This window comes from Bradysia coprophila, unplaced genomic scaffold (assembly GCF_014529535.1).
Source record: "Bradysia coprophila strain Holo2 unplaced genomic scaffold, BU_Bcop_v1 contig_476, whole genome shotgun sequence".
NCBI lineage: Eukaryota > Metazoa > Arthropoda > Insecta > Diptera > Sciaridae > Bradysia > Bradysia coprophila.
The window spans coordinates 563,709-584,350 of NW_023503727.1; the positions used below are offsets into that span (position 1 = coordinate 563,709).

The window sequence follows — 20,642 nt, forward strand, 5'->3', positions numbered from 1 at the left end:
CTGCACATCTGATTCAGTTGTATATGGCATTACCTCCGCCTATATATATTTATCTTGGAAACAACTGTTTGCGATAGTGACAGATGCGAAATTTTTCTTTTGTCAATGGCATCTGCCACTTTCGCGTCGTTGTGTGTAGGCACAGTAAGAAATTTATAATATGACGGTACTTTTAAATGTGTATTACTGTAGATTTATGTAGACAGCGATATTATTGATGTTCCTAACGCAGGCTGTAAACGCGTAATTAAAAGGGCAAATTGGACTATCAAAAGCGTCAAGGCATTGGTGTAAAATTATACGAAATGTGTATCTTATACAAACTAATGTTGGGGCCACATTTCGTCGTACAAATTTCCTCTCTAGGTATAATTACTCTTAGCTTGGGAAGATCACGCAGATCGTCAGATCGCCATTTTATTAGATACGGGGGAACACGGGGAACACATAAAAAATAATTCATCTACTATGAAGTTGTCAAATTTAAGAATCCACCTACTTTGAAACCGTCAAATTTTGTGTGTTACCCGCGTATCTGCATCTGCGTGACATCCCCAAGTATACAGCATCGATGCTTTGGTGAAAAGCATACATTTTGGGCGTTTTTTAAATAATAGATTTTAGTTTACTTTTGATGATATTTTTCCACCAGAATCCTTTTTCAATAATATAGGACCGCAATAGATCTCTTCGTTTGGTGAAACTGATGACGGAAACATGAGAAATGGTGGGGAAAAAGTGTGCAAACTAATCGAAACCAACTTCACAATTTCACATAGTAATGAATAAGTGAGTGCGTCCAATTCTTTGAAATGAATGCAAATGAACTAAATACGGGGAATTCCCATAGAAGCAAAGTTGGTTGTCATTAGTTTGCACACAAAACTGAACCGTCGATCGTCACGCCAGCGGTCATTTTAGTGATCTATAACGACCACGAGTGTGTTAGCTTTCAACAGAATTCACGCCGTAAGTGCGGTCGATATTCAAAATGGAAAGTGCGGAGGTCTTTCTAACGTAGCGTCATTTTCATACAAGCAAAGCAAGCGTTGAAATGTACTTTTCGGTTCACTTTTTCATCGAATCGTTCACTTAAAATTCAAATTTTAGGCACACTTACGGCGTGAATATTGATTGGTCGTGGCAGTTTGACCAGCTCTGAGAAAACTGAGCAGTTTATGAAAATTTAACACATTCGTCGTCGTACTTTTTTCAAAAAGGATTCTGATGAAAAGGTATCATCAAAAATAAAATACAAGACACGAAAATATAGGCTACAATTTTAGTTAATTTTAGTTAGGCAACTTTGAGAGTTGTAGCCTGACCGTCCACAAAAAATACGTGAATAACTATTTCATATCGTATATGCATCGTTGTGACATCCCCGAAGTTTGCAGCCTTGTTTTCTCAATTAATAATCACACCTCACATATGAAAAGTAAATTTCACATGCGTCGAAAACCGTACTTTTCATGTTTCAAGCACTACTTTCGACTCCCTCATCATATAATAGTAACAAGCGATAAAAAGATGAAAAGCAGAGTTTACGTGTGAATTTTGGTGATCCGAGGCGAAGCCGAGGTCAATAAACACACGAAAACGTGACTTCATCTTTTTATCCCGGGATTTTATCAGATACGCGCGATGTTCGGATGTCAAAATTACTTAACTAGAAGAATAATTCAAAAATTACACTTCAGTTATATGTTGTTGTCTCGTTTTCGCTTATGTGATAAAATAGAGTACACACTTGTCACTATCAGTCTCGGCAAGCCTCGACGTCTTCGTGACAAGTGTGTTATAGCTCGGCATAAAAATTAATAGTCTCGTTTTCGTGTCCTTATGGACCTCGGCTACGCTTCGGATCAACAAAATTCACACGAAAACTCCTCTTTTCATCTTTTTCCCAAGCCATGTAAAATAGTATTGAATCAAAAATCAAAAATAATCAGCGAAAACTACAAGGTATAAGTCCAAGGAAATTTTTGATCCGTCAGAAGCCTTCGATATATTTCTCTCGATTTAAATTTTGGCTCAACTACAATTCAATTGAAGTGAAAGTACTATTACATACAGAGAAAACTGCTGTATTTCGTTTACGTAGTAGAATGTATTATTGTTCCCAAACATTTTCTTACATGCTTGTCTACCCGTTTAAAAATAGAGACATAATCTCCTCAGTATTCTTTGCACAACGCATCAGATCCACACATATTCATTTACGTAATTTTTAGTTTGTAAATACGACGGACGGTGTATTTCAAGTAGGTCGATGTTTATTACTAATAAATCTGTTAATTCAATTCTGTAAATCGGGCAAATTCATTTTTCTTTCAAAGTGATCTGTTGACACCATCGGAAGGTTAGTTTAACGTTAGTTTTGCTATCCGAGGGAAAAATACGATTTTCTCGATGGTTTTCCCTTTAACATACATCTGTAAGGGGTGGCCTTTCTATTTATGAACACATTATCAAGTGTTGGTGTTAGTATTGCCATGTGTTTGATGGTTACGATGAAATTGTTTCGTCAGTTGAGCGTGAAAAGATTTTGTTTGCTCAAATAAGTGTTACAGCTAATGAAGTCTTTTTTCGCTTGCTTCAGTTGACTTAAAATCCGATTGTAAGGACAATTGTAAGGATATATTCGGACATGGGTGAAAAGACGACCATAGCTGAACTGAAGAACATCATGGTAAAAGTTCAAGTTCCCATGGAAGACTACACTGTAATTCAGCCTGGCCTCATAATCGGCGGAATGTCAGTATTACTAGCAGGCGCATGTTCATTCAAATCGTATCACTAACCAATTTCATTGAGACTTGAATGATTTCAATGATTCGTTTTATTTTTTGCCTATTGCTTATACCTGCGAGCTAATTGCAATGTAAAATTAACATTTTTTCTGGATGTATACGTGAATCTGTGGTTCCTCGTGAGAAAAATAAATAAACATGACGAAAATTGGAAACAATAATCTCTTATAATAGTGATATAGTATCATACCGATCTAATTGTAGCTCTTTGCGCAGCTCTCTGGCAAAAACACCGCAATGCTTTATGAATTTTGTATTTATAGCTAATCGTTTGTGAGTATTTTTTTATAACAAGATGAAGTGAAACAACGATAATTTTGGCTGTAACAGTAGTCAGTAAATATCTGAACTTTTTCAGTAGTCACGAGACACTCCATATAGTAGCTTCACTCTGACTAAATTAGATTTAAAACTGTTTAGGGGATCGAAACTCACCTTTACCTTTTTTCGGTCAATACGGAACGTTGAACAAATAATGCTTTGACTCGAAGTGAGTAAACGGACAAACACGCAATGACTCAATCTTCCAGTAAAACCTGCTTAGTTGACCACCTCAAGGGACCGGTAGTTCCTTGTCTCTGACAAACGAAATTTCATAAACATTTTAGTCTAAGACTTGCGTCACGGAGCCTTTTACTAGTTTAGTTTAGTTTAGTATGAGTGGGTGGGGCGAACCCCTGTACCTAAGCCTCCAGTGGGCCTGTTGTGCTTACCCATTTATAATTACCTACAACCTGTTTGTTATGTTGAGGTAATCGAGTAGATGGTTAGATGAAATGCTCCAAATTATGTTATGTGGGAGGATGTAGGCTCCTAGGCATTTGGCTCTTTCAGTTATGTACGCTGGGCATTTACGTAGGAAGTGTTCGGATGATTCTATTTCTCCACATTTGTTGCAGTGGGGGTCGTTGTGTACGCCGATTGTATGGGCGTGTTTGTTTAGGAAACAGTGACCTGTGAGGACGCCGGTGATTCTTTTGATGTTTTTCTTGCTAAGCGATTGGAAGTATCTTGACTTCTTTTGGCTAATTGAGATGTTGTTTTTAGATTGGCGGGCGTGGGTGGTAGACTTCCAATGTTTCGTGAAAGCTTTTTTTTCCATTCTAGGTTTACTTTTTTGAAATAAGATGGGGGAGCTTTTAGTCGAGGCTCTGGCCCTAGAGGGAGTTTTTCTGCGCCTGCTCTTGCAAGCTCGTCGGCCAGTTCGTTACCTTCAATATTACTGTGTCCTGGTACCAATAATATGGTTACCGTGTTGGTTGAGGCGAGTCTTTGGATGGTATCGTAGCAATTCAACACCAGAGCCGATTGGAATTTAAATGCACTGATAGCGTCAATTGAGCTTTGGCTGTCCGAACAGATGCAGATTTTTTGATCGTGGGTGTTTCTGATCAGGAGTTTCCTGCCACAGCTAAGGATGCCATAGATTTCGGATTGGAATATTGTGGCCGTTCTCTCCAGTGGGAATGAGTGAGATTCTTCCGTTTCTCGGCAGTATATGCCTGCACCAGCGAGGTTGGTTTTTCTGGATCCGTCTGAGAACCAAGTGAAATTGCTGTCGTTGTCGATAGCCTTATTTACTAACCAATCATTCCTAGATGGGAATTTGGTTGTAAATTGTTTGTCGAATCGGTAGGTTGGGGTGATGGTATCAACTGGCATGCCAATTTCTGGATTCTCGGATTCCATTTTGGTCCACAGGCTGGCGTGACCATAGTTAGCTTTGATTAGTTGTGAGGATTGGTGCAATCTCAGGCAGGTGGCTCTGGCTGCTGATTCTATGTAGATGTGCAATGGTTCGATATTGAGCATTGCCTCTAAGGCTGCTGTTGGGGTGGTTTTCATTGCACCTGTGATGCTAATCAGAGCAAGTCTTTGGATTTTAGCTAATTGTTTTTGGACTGATTTTATGTGGCAACGCGGCCACCAAATGAACGAGGCAAATGATATTCTTGGACGTACTTTCGCGGTATAAATCCAGTGTGAGACTTTAGGTTTGAGACCCCAGTTTTTACCGATAGCGCTACGGCACATCCACAGGGTTGACAGACCTTTTTGAAGGCAGAGTTTAGCTTGAGGAATGAAGCTGAGCTTATTGTCTAAGGTTAGGCCTAGAATTTTTGCCGAGGTGGATTTTTCGATTGCTTTACCGAAGATTACTGGTGCTTTAAAGCCTGATACTTTCCTTTTTTTTTGTGAAAAGAACTAGTTTCGTTTTCTCCGTATTTACCGTTTGTTCTTTAGCCTTTCACTAACGTGGCGTCATAACCGTTAAAAGTTTTGATTTCAAAGCGTTTGAAGTTAGACAAATTCCCTGCAACGTGTGCTAATAGAACTCTTATCGACACATACCCTCAGATTGTGTGCACTTTTATACTGGACTGACTCATCATACTAACGAAATTGCTACCTTCCGAAAAGAGACTTTTGGTAGGAGTTAACAATTTGCTGTACCTAACAGTACAACGATTTCAATAAAGCCAGGAAGACAATGACTCGTGTAACTTTCACTTTTGTACATTTTCTGTTAAATTAAGCGAAAGTGTTTTTATGCAGATCAAGCTATAGAAGCTAGCCTTTTGTAATCAAGAAAAATAAGATTTTCACTTAATTATGCTCCTCATCCTCATTTGTCGTTCATTCCAGAATCCGATTACATCTCAACTTCTGATCTTGCATGCTATTTTGTGAAATATTAACTCGAGATATGGTTCGGGTGGTAACGCCACGGAACAAAATATTTTCCCATTTTCCCGAACCGACAAAATACTCAGCTAAAGTTTGAAAGTTGTCGGCTGCAGATGTTTTCCTCACATGCCAATTATACCGGCATAATAGGACACAATCGTTAACTTTCTTCCAATTTTGTTCACATCCAGAACCACAGCCAAAAACACTGAAGTACTAACAAAACTGGGAGTAACTCACATCATCAATTGTGCCTATGATCCGACTGGCAAAGGAAACTTTATTTACGTGGACACAAACGAAGACTACTACATCCAACGTGACTTCAAGTGCATCTATTTGGGTGTAAGAGCCGCAGATACAGCCCGATTCAATATTTCCAAGTTTTTCTACAGTGTGGCCGATTTTATTGACAACGCGATTAAGGATAATGGTAAAGAAGCTTCGGTCGATTAACTTTGGTGAATTTAGTGGATTTAGTGGTGTAAAATTTCAGGAATCGTCTACGTTCACTGTTACATGGCAATAAGTCGTTCAGCTGTTCTTGTCATTGCATACTATATGATTAAGCACGATATGACCCTGAAGGAAGCAGTAATCTTTCTCAGGTAAATGTGATTGACTAAAATGTAGCATAGAAATGCCGTTGATGGAACAATGAAAATACTCCGACGTCTCTTGCAGGAAAAAGAGAGAAATATTCCCGAACGATGGTTTTTTAGTGCAACTAATGGAACTCGATGAGGAGCTCCGAAATCAAAAAAGTTAACATGGAATCCGTCACTTTAACTTAAGACGTAATGCTCAAGGATATTGATTAGAAATTTTATTATAAAAGCAGAATGATTGCAGTCATACATCACTGCTGTTTGATTTTAGCTATAGATTCATACTGTTTCCACTCCAAAATGAATCAATTCGGTAACTGAAAATGTCTAGAGGAAGTAGAATTAAAACTTCGCTGTAAAACTCAGTGGTTGTGACGATGTCAATAGAGGTTTTTCTGATAGAGGTTTGACCCAAATCAATGAAATTTCGCTTTTTTTATATAAGTCGCTAATGTGACACATGTCCCGTTCCTCCATTTCACTCATCACTGCGAATACTTAATTTCATGGTGCAACCTTAGACTAATCATTACTGTAATCGACCAATGGTGCAAAACTTTATTTTACCTGGAAAACATACTAATTCCAGTGGTGGCGTTATCTAATATGCAGAACAAACACCAAAACAAACAAACAGAGCACAGTTACTCTTCCATTTCCCATGGATCGCGTGAAGCGAAAGTGGAGACAAAATGCTGTTTCGACCTCCGGATACAGTGGCGGTCAGAGGTTAGCGTGGTCTAACCATCTTCAGTCGTTTCCACTGGTCCGTTACACGAAACAGTAGTAAATTTTCTGATTGAACTAGTAATTTGAAAATATACAATAAAAGTTCTGCCACCTTTCAATGGAAATTTCGAGATTTAGTGAGAAGCTACCCTGAACACGTACCCACAAAACGTAGCACAACAACGAGAAAATTCATTTCAATCAAAAAACAAAGACGGAACAAAAACCTTATGGAAAAAACAAACTAAAACTCACTCACCCCGCCAGCCCACGCACGGATCATCTCACTCGCTTCCACACAAAATTCACTTTGAATATTTCGTCTTTTACTTGCTACCCGTTTTATGGCTTAAGAATATATTTTCTTTTGGTCATAAACACATAGGGAACAAGAACACTTATTCGAGAGTTAGAAACTTGATTTCCCCACGCGTGGTTCAGCTACGTTCCAGATTCACCAAAAGTTTACAGAATTCGTTCTGTCCTAATACAGGATTTTGTTGACAGTATGTCGTTCTAAGTTTTGAATCATTGATTGAAGAATCCCTTGTAGATTCAAGCCGTTGCGTTCTTAACCAAAACGTTTTTGCAAAGTGGATCACAATGGTTGCCCAATACTCATGGATTAACACATTAGAAACGCGCCACCAACTAACGAGATGGCGAAGGCAAAGGTGCCAGAGCACCACTCATGACAATAGTCATTCAACCATCATTGTAATCGACGAATGGTACAAAACTTTATTTTACCTTACTAACTTACTAATTCCAGTGGTGGCGTTACCTAACATGCAGAACAAACACCAAAACAAACAAACAGAGCATAGTAACTCTTCCCTTTCCCATGGATCGCGTGAAGCGAAAGTGGAGACAAAATGGTGTTTCGACCTCCGGATACAGTGACCTCCTCCATTTCACTCATCATTGCAAATACTTACTTTCATGGTGCAACCTTAGACTAATTCTGTGGGTAGCCCTATTGTTGCTTTTGGTCCGTTGCAAAAATCGTAACGTAAAAAAGACTGTGGAGGAATTTGCTTCTGTTATGACTCGATAACGGATATAGTTCGTCTAAGGGTGCAACCAACACCAACACTGGATGACTGCTCTGGTATTCTCCATTCTTATTTAGAAGTCTTAGTTTAGAAAAATAATATTTGTTCCGATGCTCAATGTTTTCTTCAGAGATTGTTATTATTGTGAAAGGTTACAAGTACAGGATTTTCAAAATTAAGAGTCATATCGCCAAGACTTCAAGTGATTGGGGAACAAGCCGACTCCGATTTTAATGAGTGATAGCTCGTTGGATTCGTCTTTCAATTCTAGGAAACACGTATCTTTCACTTTTTCTAGAAAAAATTGTTTTCTGTGAAAAGTGTTCAAAAGTGATCACATGTCAGAGAGTACCGAAAACAGTTTTTCGGCAATAACTCAAGAAAAATTGGTTTAAATTGTTGTAATGTTGTACGATTGTCGGCCTTGGAAAGACCTACAGATAGAGTTTACGCACTGCTTGGTGCTAGTTGATCCACGAGAGCTATGACTTAAAATATAGTGAATGTTCGGAGAGTACTGCTTCTCTGCAGCTTCGTTGTTCCACGGAACTAAGTATGGGGTGTTGTAGCTGGCCTCACCCACTATCGTTCCACACATAAATGAGCCCAGTACTTTTGTGCTGCAAGCCCACAGAAGTGTTAGAAAAAAATTTGGTGCCAAAATGCAGATTTTTTTCTTCTTTCAATCGGACCAATATTTGCTACGTGACAGGAGTGTGACAAACCGTTTGCTCCCACTTGATCATATCGTTTTTCCAAACTCCTGTCACGTAGCAAATATTGGTCCAATTGAAAAACTAATTACTCTTCCGTAGTCCTGAGGTCATTTGCTATACGCTAACACTTTATTTGACTAAAATCCTCGGAGAAAACTTTAATGATTTTTCTCTTGATATTACTAACATTGGAACTGATATATTCGTGACATATCGAAGCGTTTTTCTATTGATAAGGTAAAAGAATAGTAGACGATAAAGAATGACTGCCATAGTACCGTTCCAGATGCTGTTCCAGCTGTAGAGCCCTCAGAAAAAAGAAAAAAATCTGCATTTTGGCACCAACTTTTTTTCTAACACTTCTGTGGGCTTGCAGCACAAAAGTACTGGGCTCATTTATGTGTGGAACGATAGTGGGTGAGGCCAGCTACAACACCCCATACTTAGTTCCGTGGAACAACGAAGCTGCAGAGAAGCAGTACTCTCCGAACATTCACTATATTTTAAGTCATAGCTCTCGTGGATCAACTAGCACCAAGCAGTGCGTATACTCTATCTGTAGGTCTTTCCAAGGCCGACAATCGTACAACATTACAACCATTTAAAATAATTTTTTCTTGAGTTATTGCCGAAAAACTGTTTTCGGTACTCTCTGATATGTCTTCACTTTTGAACACTTTTCACAGAAAACAATTTTTTTTAGAAAAAGTGAAAGATACGTGTTTCCTAGAATTGAAAGACGAATCCAACGAGCTATCACTCATTAAAATCGGAGTCGGCTTGTTCCCCAAACACCTGAAGTCTTGGCGATATGACTCTTAAGTTATTATTACGTGCGTCATATGAGTCACACTCTCATGTAATGAAACAAAATAGTTTTTGAAAAAATAGCTATTTGTGTCTACCTCGCCAGGCTCTGACCTCTCGGTCCCTTCAGCTTTGCTGAAATCTACCGTCCTTTTAAATGTAAATTGGATGAATTTCCTTTTCAGTCAACTGACTTTTACAAACTGGACATTTCTGGCGCAACGAGATCTCCTTTTTTATGCAACTTCCGCAAAAAATATGACCACAAACCGTCGAAAAAATGACGGAATTTTTCCTCACTTCCATGCAAATAACACAGTTAACGATGGCCTTATCATCATCATAAAATTTGTCATCTTTGTCGCCTTTGCTGATTTCGCAACGTTTCAAATAAACCAGCATCTGAACACATCTGAAATTATCTTCGATCGCTTCCTTTTCCGTACAGTGGGATACGATGTCATTATCGAATTTGAGCCAACCAGTTCCGCTGTTATGACGAACAAATGCTGAAAATGTGTCGCATCGAACTAGTATCGCATGAAGCCCATATTTCGTTGATGAATCGACATTATTCGGAGCGACATCGCTTAAGTCAATGTCCTTGCTGAATTTCATATCCTTCCGATGCTCAATTACGAAGTGCTTAGAGTCCTGCTGGCGATCCAAATGCAAAATTAACATCGACGGGAGTTGAGTGATGTGAGTTCGACAGCAGTGATTCACAGAACTGACGCGTCTGGTGATGACGGTGTTCGTTGCATGTAAATCAATCGAAGCGAAATAATCGTGCACCGACTGGTTGATGTCTCCATCACCACAAAGCTTCAGTTTTAGGCCGTTGAATTTCCGGAATTTTGTTATTTCCATTTTTCTGGTACTTTTCGATACGGTAGACATCTGGCCTTCGAACAGATCCCGAATTTCCTGGGTTGATGGATGCTTTTCGAGAAATTTGTAGAGAAAATTGAAAAAATATTCCGTGTCGTTCGTTCTGATGGCATTGTAAGTCCCCGATCCGATGGTCTTAATAAGTTGATCGGTCGAAACTGGCACTTCGGAAACGCTTAATTGATGGAAAATCTGTCGCATTTCCGAGATAACTTTCTGCACTGCATACTCAGTCGATAAACCACTGATGGACGCACGAAATGGCTCGATTGAATACAAAATTTGAATCAACGAATTCAGATACGAATTTTCCGCTTTATTTTCCAAACCAACGAACGTTGTGTGCTTCTTCGAATTCCACGGAACGCATTTTGGTTCGTCGCATTTCATCGTCACTTCTAGCACAATTTTATTGTCCTCGATGTATCCGTTGAGTGGAGCTACTAACACATCCCACAAAATGAATGGGTCGACGCCCGTGACACAGTCTCGTCGGTTGAAGGAATGTCGAAATGACTTTTTGTAATTGTTCGAATTTGAAGACAATAAATTTATCGAAATGTCTGCATTGCACGACCAATTACCGTTCATCATGTATTCGCACTGTACGAATACACTTATCGATGTGTAAATATCGTCTTCCTCCGTTTCGTTCAGCTGTACTACAATGGTCCATGGTAAGTATCGTATGTGTGCTGTCGGTGACACAGTAATCTTGTCTTTACCGAAATTCGGAATTTGAAATATGAAACTTGCTTCCGAGATTTCCATTTTCGTTGAACCGAAAACACTGGCCGGATCGGTAGACGGCCTTTTCACACTTGAATTCAAGAATTTTTTCGCGTAACTCATTTTGTTCGGAGTTAATTGTTACCATCAGTCAATCGGTCTACATACAATTTGCGACTGTTGACCAATGTTCGAATTATAATTGCTTACTTGCATAAAGCATAAAGCGAACGTGTAATATATGCGATACGGGCAGCGAACATTGTGTGTGTATCACTATTTTCGAAACGATTAATCAGCAATATTGCGATTATATAGTTATCTGTTTATAAGAACTACGACTAATGCCAGCATCAATGAAAAGGAAGTGCGTTGAATTTTACATTAAAATATGAGAATAAATATCAACAGCCGCAAAGAATTGTTTCTTATCAAATCAAGAGAATTCTCATGTATTGTCACCGTAGAAACGGAGCAATTTGTGGATCAATGCTTTGTTCACTCCTATTAGTTTATTTACTCTTTTTATTCGGTAAACCGCACCGACGGCGACGTCGATGATTGATTTGTTCCTTTTCCTCTAATCTCTAAAAGATACAAAATTTGCAGCCTAATGAAAATAAATTTTTTGTTGAAAATTTTTCAGTCACAATTCTGTTGGTTCAAATTTGTTCTGAAAAAATTGATTGTCGAATGGTTTGGAAAACTAGGCCAGCTTCTTTCAATTAATTGGCTGTGAAATTCAATTTTGCGCAACGACGCTAACAGCGTCACCTCTAGCGATATCACTTGTTTTAGAAGTTATCACACACATAGACTGTAGACTGCGTCCAACTTTGCTCTGAAAGAGTTTTTGCCGGGATATCAGTCGTTTTAGAAGCTAAGTCTAAAAGTGACCAAATTTTTCCAGCTGCCCAACATACACCGAAAGTAGCCAAACTTTTCTAATTTCCCACCATGTAAACCGTAATATTCAAAAACTTTAAATTTTGCTACCAAATTACAACCAACTTCACAACAATAATCACAACACATCATCACAACATTACCATCACAAAATGGCTGTACATTTTTATATGAGAGAAATTGTTCTGAAAATTACACAAAATTCTGATTTTTCCTGGGATAATAATAAATGAAACTTAAGTTCTAATGGCCTGACAAAGGTCCCTGCAAAATTTTATAGAGATTGGCTGACTACTTTCCGAGATAGCCCGTCGATAGATAGATAGACAGATAGAAGCATACAGAGTAAGTTGAAAGATTTTGATTGTTTGGAAAACGTCAATTTAGTGTATATTTAGTATGAAAAGTGACCAATTTCAAAACGATGTCTCTCCGGTAATTTTAAACCTACATAGTCGAGTTATAGCTCGTTTTGTTCGTATTTCAAACGAGAATATTAAAAAATAGGTTTTGTGATGATATAGACCAAAGGGTAGAAACTGAAATGTTCGGCTATACATAGTTGACGCGTCTCAAAAAATTTTCTTCGTTCTTTTTTTTGGAGTTAGACTGCGTCAAGTCCTCCGCTATCGCTCCGGACATGATGAAGTTTCAATGTATTAGTTCCACCTTTTGGGTGGGTCAGGTCGCTTGACTGACAAGTCCAATTTCCAAATATAATGCTTTATTCTTATTTCTTTATTAAGAAACATGGGCTCATGTGAATTAGGAATTCAGGAATTTAATTCCATGTATTAAGAAAAAAAAGAAGATTCATCCAATTTGGTTGCGATACTCGAGTTATCTTCGCGACCAAAAAAAAATGTTCGCAGCATTTAACGTTTTTCACAACAATCCTTACAAACAATTTCACTATTTTCTGGTATAAGACCTTAACTTTCAGTCGGGGAATTGTCGGCTGGCCTCACTAAATATACCGTGTTATGCCTCAGATATTTTAAACCTATTAAGGCTCGGGTGAGAATATCGACGATACTTGTATGTGATATCCCAAGTCTCTTATCCCAAGTCTCTGACACAAGCCAGCAGTGACACAAGTCTGTGGCATGATATGTATGGCCTAGTGGCCTAGCCTCTGTAGTACCATGCTATGGAAAAACATCCTTGGGTAAGTTTCACTGCAGCGACCGGAAGCGACTTTAGTGCAAGACTACCCTAAGTCGACGAAATTCGATCACTTTTTTCCGCTTTTTTGAAGTTTTTTATGTTCATTATTTATTACTGGTAAGAGTGAGATCAACTAAAATAAAGAGTTCCTTCGATGTATCCAAGTGGTTCTTATATACTCTTGGAACCCAAATTTCGATCTATTTTCAATATAAAAGTGTGATATAAAGCATTTTTAAACATCTTTTGTGGTGGGGCTATTTATTTTTAATAAAATTGTTATTTAAAGGGAAATAGTTGGTTACGTCAAAGCTTTGGTTACGTACACTACTATTTACAATTTCGAAGGTTTTACGCGTATATTTCGACTATTTTTCAGTAATCGTAATGTACGTAACCAACGTGGTCACAAAAAAAAAACGGGCACATACTCTTTTACATGATCTCAAAATTGAATTTACGCAACTGAAAGTTCAACTGGATCGATGATTTTGATTGGATCTTGGGGTTTTGGACCGGTGTATTTTTTTGCATCAGCGATCATATCGCAGCACGTTTTGTCGGTCCAGTCTTCGAGCAGACCACACAGGTACACTCCGATTCTCGATGAACTCACTGGATTTGTCGCCACAAAGTAGGTACGTCCGACTTCCAACCAAACACCGCATGCAGCCGAATCGCTATTTGTCTCCAGTACAGTTGGCCATACAGGAGGACCACGAAACTGTTGAACAGGCGTAATCGGGTAACAAACTTTCATCATTCCGCAACTGACTGCCGCACCTGTGACTTTAAACGTGCCAACGTAAGCAGAATTCGCAATACTGTCCCATTGCCATCCTAATGGAAGCCAGCAGGAACATGCGTCCGAAAATGCAAGGCAAGATGTAGCCACAATCAAAATTAAACAACTCTTCATCGTCAAGCAGTCGATTCGAATTGAACTGTTAGTAAAATATATGTGGTGGGCCTAATATTTATATCGTTGAAACCAGTTGTTTGTTTAGGTGTTTGAGATCTTTTCAACCTCTTTCATTTAGCGGTTTCTGTTTCCATGGGAGGTGAATGAAACAAATTTCAGAGTCGAGGCTCTGTTATTTGTTTGTTCTGGTTCTACGGAACATTTTTAATAGACCGAGAGCCCTTTTTAAAATTTAAAAAAAAAAATCATTGCCATGACGAACTCAAGAGGAAAGATCATTTTTCACGTACGGAAACTCTAAAAAATTGAAATGGGCAATACCCTCTCTAGCAACCAAACTACTTTTATTAAGGTGGTGAAAGAATCAAGTAGCATTTGGAATTTACATGTAGATCACAGCGTAGTCAGTCAAAATTCAAAATGTAGAACAGTGTTTGTAGAATACAAAGAAATAGGGTGTGAATTTGACACAGAGAAATGAGAGTTTGGATGCTAGAGAGAGTATTGAAATGAGATTTTATTTGCCAGCTGATATTTTGTTTGTTATAGATTGTGGATTTGAGCAATATTTCACAGGACTCTCAATGATTGACGCTGTCGGTCACTTCATCGAACAAAATTTTCATCGAAAATTTAATTTCCTAACAAACGATTTTGATTTTTTTAATTTCGTATCTCAAAAGACCGACTTGAAGTCAGTGCCATCGCTGATTTTTGCGGTAGTGATGATAACAATTTCCACAACCTATTGTTTTTCTGACATTCAAAATTCGGTATTTCTGGTTATCTCAATTGTTTCTATTCGAGTTTTGCTGCCTATTTTTCTTTAATTGTACAATAGATCATTGTCAATGTCGTTTGAGACGTCAAATAAGCTGTCATTTTCACAAAGCTAACCACAATATTAATAAAATTTATATGAAGCTGTCATTGTTTGAGGTTAGCTTTGTGAAATTGACAACTTATTTGACACTATTTTAGAGAGAAGTACCGCTATTTGACACTGATCTATTTATTATGAAAAATTGGGAATTATCACATTTCTGTTTTATGTAGGATCTGATATTTCTAGTCCCACAGATTCTGTCAGCTGTTACAGGTTTCTTTCATCGTACGGTAAAAACGAATTTTGACAGGCCGAAAACAACCGACCGTCATTCACAGAAGCAAACATAACCGCAACTTAAACAAATTTCTTCGTTAAAACTTCAAAGTGAGGTTGTGTCGAGGGGTAACTCACTTCTAGATTAAATGGATTAAATGGATTAAATGGTATTAAATGGATTAAATGGATTAAATGGATTAAATGGATTTAATGGATTTAATGGATTTAATGGATTAAATGGAATAAAAATTGGATTAAATGGATTAAATAGGAAAAAAGTTCATTTTACAAAATACTGTAAAAGTCTTAAAAATTGTTGATTTTGATCGAACCACGTACTACAACTCATACTACAATGTTAAAAAGCGAAAAAATCCACTTTTAGGAGTTTTTGGTGTAAAGTGGATTAAATGGATTAAATAAATTTAATACCATTTTTCACAAAAAAATTTTTCCTATACCTCACGAGTTCTTAAACGAGCTGGGGATCGGGCAAATCTATTTTTCGCAATTACTTTGCAAATTTTTCAGGTCGGTAGCCTAATTATTTCGGTAAAACTAAAAAAAATTTTTTGGATTAAATGGATTAAATGGATTTAATGGATTTAATGGATTAAATGGATTAAATGGAAGTGCGTCACCCCTCGGGTTGTGTTGGCTTCTCTGTGGATGACGATTGACGTTTTGAACGGCCTTGGAGGAGACCTACACTGAATGAAATTTTAGAATTTTGTCGCACATGTATAACGACCAGTTTACTGGGATAAAAACCAAAAACCATTCAATATCAAGACTGTCAAATTTGTGGATCCTAGAAACTATGAAGAATCTGTTGAAAACGAAAAGGTTAATCTTGTTGAATGTAAAATACTGCGCAATTTCGGGCTGTGGAAACAATGATTCAACAATAGTTGAGCAAATCCGGAAATGATCAATGAATATTCTTGAAGTTTACAAACTTTTACAAACTGTCAACAAATAAAACATCCCCTTTTATTATTTCTATTACTGAGCTCAGTAATCTTCAAAAAAAAAATTATTCGAATTCTCGTGGACATGAAATGTTTTTAGTGGCACCACGAGTAAGAATAACAAGAAAATATTTCGATAGGAAAATTATTTTTAGATCGATTTTTCGTTTTTTTGGAACCAGTGGGAAGCTTCGACTGTTTGGACCCTACTGGTGACTTGTTTAGTCTGAGGTCTAAGCTTTACAGCTATACCAATCATGGCATTCATGACTACCAAAAAACATCTTTTATGAAGAAAAGTCATTCAACTAGGTCGATGTGAATTTTAAAGGCTGTATCATATGTGGATTACTTTAATTTTCTCTTATAAAGTATTCTTAGTTATTTTACATAATTTAAGGGGTTAACAAAGGTCGAAGGATGAGTTTGGATTTCATTCTGATAAAGGTGCCGCCCTCTACCAGGGCCTATTTTAAGGAAATTAAATTTCCAAAAATTCTTAAATTTTTATCACTTTTCGTCATTTTATCTAAAAACACAACAGATTGCATCGTAAATGTTGTTTTTACTGCATTTTTAGTTGTTTTTCATCTCTTTGAGCTTACTTTGGAATGAGATCTAACAGAAAACAAAATAATTTTAAGAATTTTTGTGAAATTTTGAAAATTTTTGGAAATTAAATTCCTTAAAATAGGCCCTGCCTCTCCCAAAACCACTAAAATTATTTCATGTCCACGAGAGGTCGAATAAAATTTAGCTCACCGTGTAAGGTAACTCATAAAATTGGTATTTTTTTCAAGCGCGAGAATTTTTGAAAATTGAAGCGACTTTTTAAACTCAAATTAAAAATTCCAATTAACATTTTTTACAATGTCAATGTACATTTTCGGTGTTTTTCGATGTGTTTTTTCGATGTGTTCTATGAAATAAAAATACATATGCCAACAGGCTCTCAGTCTATTACGGAGAAACAAAATTGTGAGTCAATTTTTGTTGTCGTAAACACGTCTATTAACAGACCTTTAAACTCCATTTTACTTTACCCCCTGCATCTAATTGTTGTTGTAATATTTTCGATGTAAAACGTGTCCAAATAAACGGCTACCGTTTCACTTGTTTAAACAACTTATCTTCTTTTCCGCGAACAACGCTTAAATATTGACTTCCAAAAAACAGAAACACGCACCGAGTTCGCAAAAATTTCCACTATCTGTTGTTAAGAGTGATATCGCCAAATCTTCAGGTGATTGGGGAACAAGCGGTCTCCGATTTTAATGAGTGATAGCTCGTTGGATTCGTCTTTCAATTCTAAGAAACACGTATCTTTCACTTTTTCTAAAAAAAATTTGTTTTCTGTGAAAATCGTTCAAAAGTGAAGACATGTCAGAGAGTACCGAAAACAGTTTTTCGACAATAACTCAAGAAAAAATGTTTTTAAATTGTTGTAATGTTGTACGAATGTCGGCCTTGGAAAGACCTACAGATAGAGTGTACGCACCGCTTGGTGCGAGTAGATCCACGAGAGTTACGACTAAAAATGTAATGAATGTTCGGAGAGTCCGCCTTCTCTGCAGCCTCGATGTTACACGAAACTGAGTATGGGGTGTTGTAGCTGGCCTCACCCACTATCGTTCCACATATAAATGAACCCAGTACTTTTGTACTGCAAGCCCACAGAAGTGTTGGAAAAAAAGTTGGTGCCAAAATGCAGATCTTACCTTCTTTCCGGGGGCTCTACAGCTGGAACAGAATCTGGAACGGTACTATGGCAGTCATTTTTTATCGTCAACTATTCTTTTACGTTATCAATACAAAAACGCGTGGCCATGCCACGAATATATCAGATCCAGTGTTAGTATTATCAAGAGAAAAATTATCAAATTTTTCTCGGAGGATTTTAGTCTAATAAAATGTTTGCGTATATCAAATGACCTCAGGACTCCGGAACAGTAATTAGTTTTCCATTCGGACCAATATTTGCTACGTGCAGGGCGGCATGTGATTTTTCTTCAGAAAATAGTGAAAAAGTGATCAAATTTTCCGAAAATAGTTGGTATTCTCACTATCGATTGATTTATAAAAAGTGACCGAATAGTGAACAAAAACCGGCCCTAAAACGTGAATTTCAAGCACACACTTTTGCTTTCTACTAAGAAAGAGTAAAGTACACTTTAGCGCTTGTTAGCAGCAGGCGGGAGGTTTAAAAATCTTGAAAAAGAAGCACGAAATTCGATTATGATTTATTGGTTACTTTATTGAGACAAAGCCTTTTTCTTTATCACAAAGTGTGATTGGGAGATCAGAAAATAATAATAAACTTAGTTTTGACGATTTGACTAAGAACTTATTGTTATCTGATTACTTGTATTTGTCCCTTAAACTGACATGACTCACAAAATGCAACTTTATTTTTACAAACGTTTTTTTAGAGCAAATATATCTACGAGACGATGAGTTATCAAAATAACTCCATAATACTTAAAACTCAACGGCACATGTTTAAACAGACACTTTTATTAAATCGATAATATCTGAATGTACCATAAAGGACAGTAAAGGAAGGTGATCAAAAATTTAGAATTGTTTATGGGAAAAATAAAATATCGAAGTTATTTCTCGCTTACCTCATCAAACTGAAAGATTGCTAAAAACAAGTGTGACTAGTCCTTCAAAATTGTTTACCTTCGCTTGATTCAAATAGTACATTACTTACCAATGGAACAAATGCTGGAAATGGCACTGCTTGTGCGGATTTTGGCGATCGAATCGTAGCCGAGGTTGGTAAACACACAAGAATTGCCATTTACACCATTTATTTCATTGCCAACTTGGCAATGCCAAGTAAGGTATTTTACTCAAAAACTTGATTTAAAATTTAAATATTTCCAAAAAAGTATTCTGCAAGCATTTTGTTACATGTACAATGGATTCTGACTATTGTGCAAGCATCGAGATGCATGCACAATGAACTCTGACTATTGTGCAAGCCTCTTGTTACATGCGCAATGGACTCAAGCCTCTTGCTACATGCACAATGGACTCAGGCTATTGTGCAAGAATTCTGTTGCATGCAAGACAAACTCTGAGAATTGTGAGGGGTCTATCATGCATGCAAAGTGACATGTTTCGACCAGAAAGTAGTTTTGTGCTGGGCACAGGTGGCAGCACTAAACTAGTGGTGGGGTGATATCGTCAGCACATAATGTGTACATTACAGTACTGGAATTGTATTTTGGGTAAAGTTGATATATTAGGGGTCTCCCATACAAAGTGACATGTTTTGACCAGAAAGTAGTGTTGTGCTCGGGTGCCTGAGCAGCACAAAACTTTTGGGTAGCATCATTCGAAAGCACAAAACCTAGCTCATAATAATCAGCAACGAAAACCCCAGCCCAAAAAGGTGGAGGCGCTGACGACATATACCTAAAACTGAGTTGCCCTAATACGTAGGAAAATCGGAAAATTTTCATATAAGGTAACTGACTGAAAGTTGACCTAATTTGACAAATCTCAAACACATTGAATCATGAGTTGTCCTATCTATACAAAAGTCATAGGACATATCACGGTTTATTGAATGTTGAGTTGACCGATAATTTTTTCTTCATACAAATTTACACGGAAAACTTAAGATCACTTTTCCACTAGGTCAACTTTCAGTCAGTTACCTTACTACGTACATCTTTGCGCCGCAGGCAAATTTTGTGATGTCTTTGTGTAATAAATATTTAGTTGGAACAAGAAATGGTTCCGATTTTCAATACTTTTTCCGAAATAGTTAGAAAAGTAAAAAAACAAAAAAAAAAGTAAGTCACTATCGCTTCTTTAAAAAAAGTCAGAATTAGTGAGAAAAGTAAGTCACATGCCGCCCTGTACGTGATAGGAGTTTGGAAAAACAATATGATCAAGTGGGAGCGAACGGTTTTCCAAACTCCTGACATATCTTCACTTTTGAACGCTTTTCACAAAAAACAAGTTTGTTTTAGAAAAAGTGAAAGATACGTGTTTCCTAGAATTGAAAGACGAATCCAACGAGCTATCACTCATTAAAATCGGAGACCGCTTGTTCCCAAAGTTAAAAAAAATCACCTGAAGATTTGGCGATATCACTCTTGACGGTATATTTTAGACAATTTCGCGGGTTGTAGCCCGAACGAAGTGAGTACAATCAACCGTCCACTACAGATGCTTTTTTTTCATTTACGTTCAATTTCTCGTATTCTCAGTCAATTCCTTGTACTTCCTTCAATTTCTAGTATTTCCTTCAATTCCTATTAATTACCGGATGCTCCGACAATTCCTTCGAGGGCGTGTAATCACTTACCAGAGTAGTTTCCCCCTCGTAAAACCGTAATGAATCGTTCCGGATAAAATGATGAAAAGTAGAGTGTTCGTGCAAATTTTGTTGATCCGAGGCGAAGCCGAGTACTGCTCGTTCCTAATTCGATTTTCGACACCGAGTGGAATTCAATAAAAACGCCAAGCGGCTCGAATGTTTTTGATTTTTTCTTAACTGTTTCTCTTTATTTAATATA

General features: G+C 37.4%; 2 protein-coding genes across 5 annotated transcripts; one reads left to right on the forward strand and one right to left on the reverse strand.

Annotated features, from left to right (window-relative positions):
• The first annotated feature begins 2,166 nt into the window (after positions 1 to 2,166).
• LOC119082599 (dual specificity protein phosphatase 3-like) lies at positions 2,167 to 6,413 on the forward strand. Of its 4 annotated transcripts, none has more exons than XM_037192152.1 (6): positions 2,182 to 2,264; positions 2,340 to 2,483; positions 2,603 to 2,757; positions 5,693 to 5,934; positions 5,998 to 6,109; positions 6,186 to 6,413. In XM_037192152.1, the coding sequence occupies exons 3-6, from the start codon at positions 2,651 to 2,653 to the stop codon at positions 6,268 to 6,270; spliced, it is 546 nt and encodes a 181-aa protein (XP_037048047.1). In that variant the 5' UTR covers positions 2,182 to 2,264; positions 2,340 to 2,483; positions 2,603 to 2,650; the 3' UTR covers positions 6,271 to 6,413. The 4 variants fall into 4 exon arrangements, with proteins under 4 accessions (XP_037048046.1, XP_037048047.1, XP_037048044.1 ...); XM_037192149.1 differs by having other exon boundaries at positions 2,340 to 2,362; XM_037192151.1 differs by lacking the exon at positions 2,340 to 2,483 and having other exon boundaries at positions 2,167 to 2,264.
• A 3,156-nt stretch (positions 6,414 to 9,569) lies between these two features.
• Positions 9,570 to 11,159, reverse strand: LOC119082529 (ubiquitin carboxyl-terminal hydrolase 7-like). The gene has a single exon (XM_037192042.1). It carries the CDS (start codon positions 11,157 to 11,159, stop codon positions 9,570 to 9,572), a length of 1,590 nt encoding a protein of 529 aa, XP_037047937.1.
• Between the last annotated feature and the right edge of the window lie 9,483 nt (positions 11,160 to 20,642).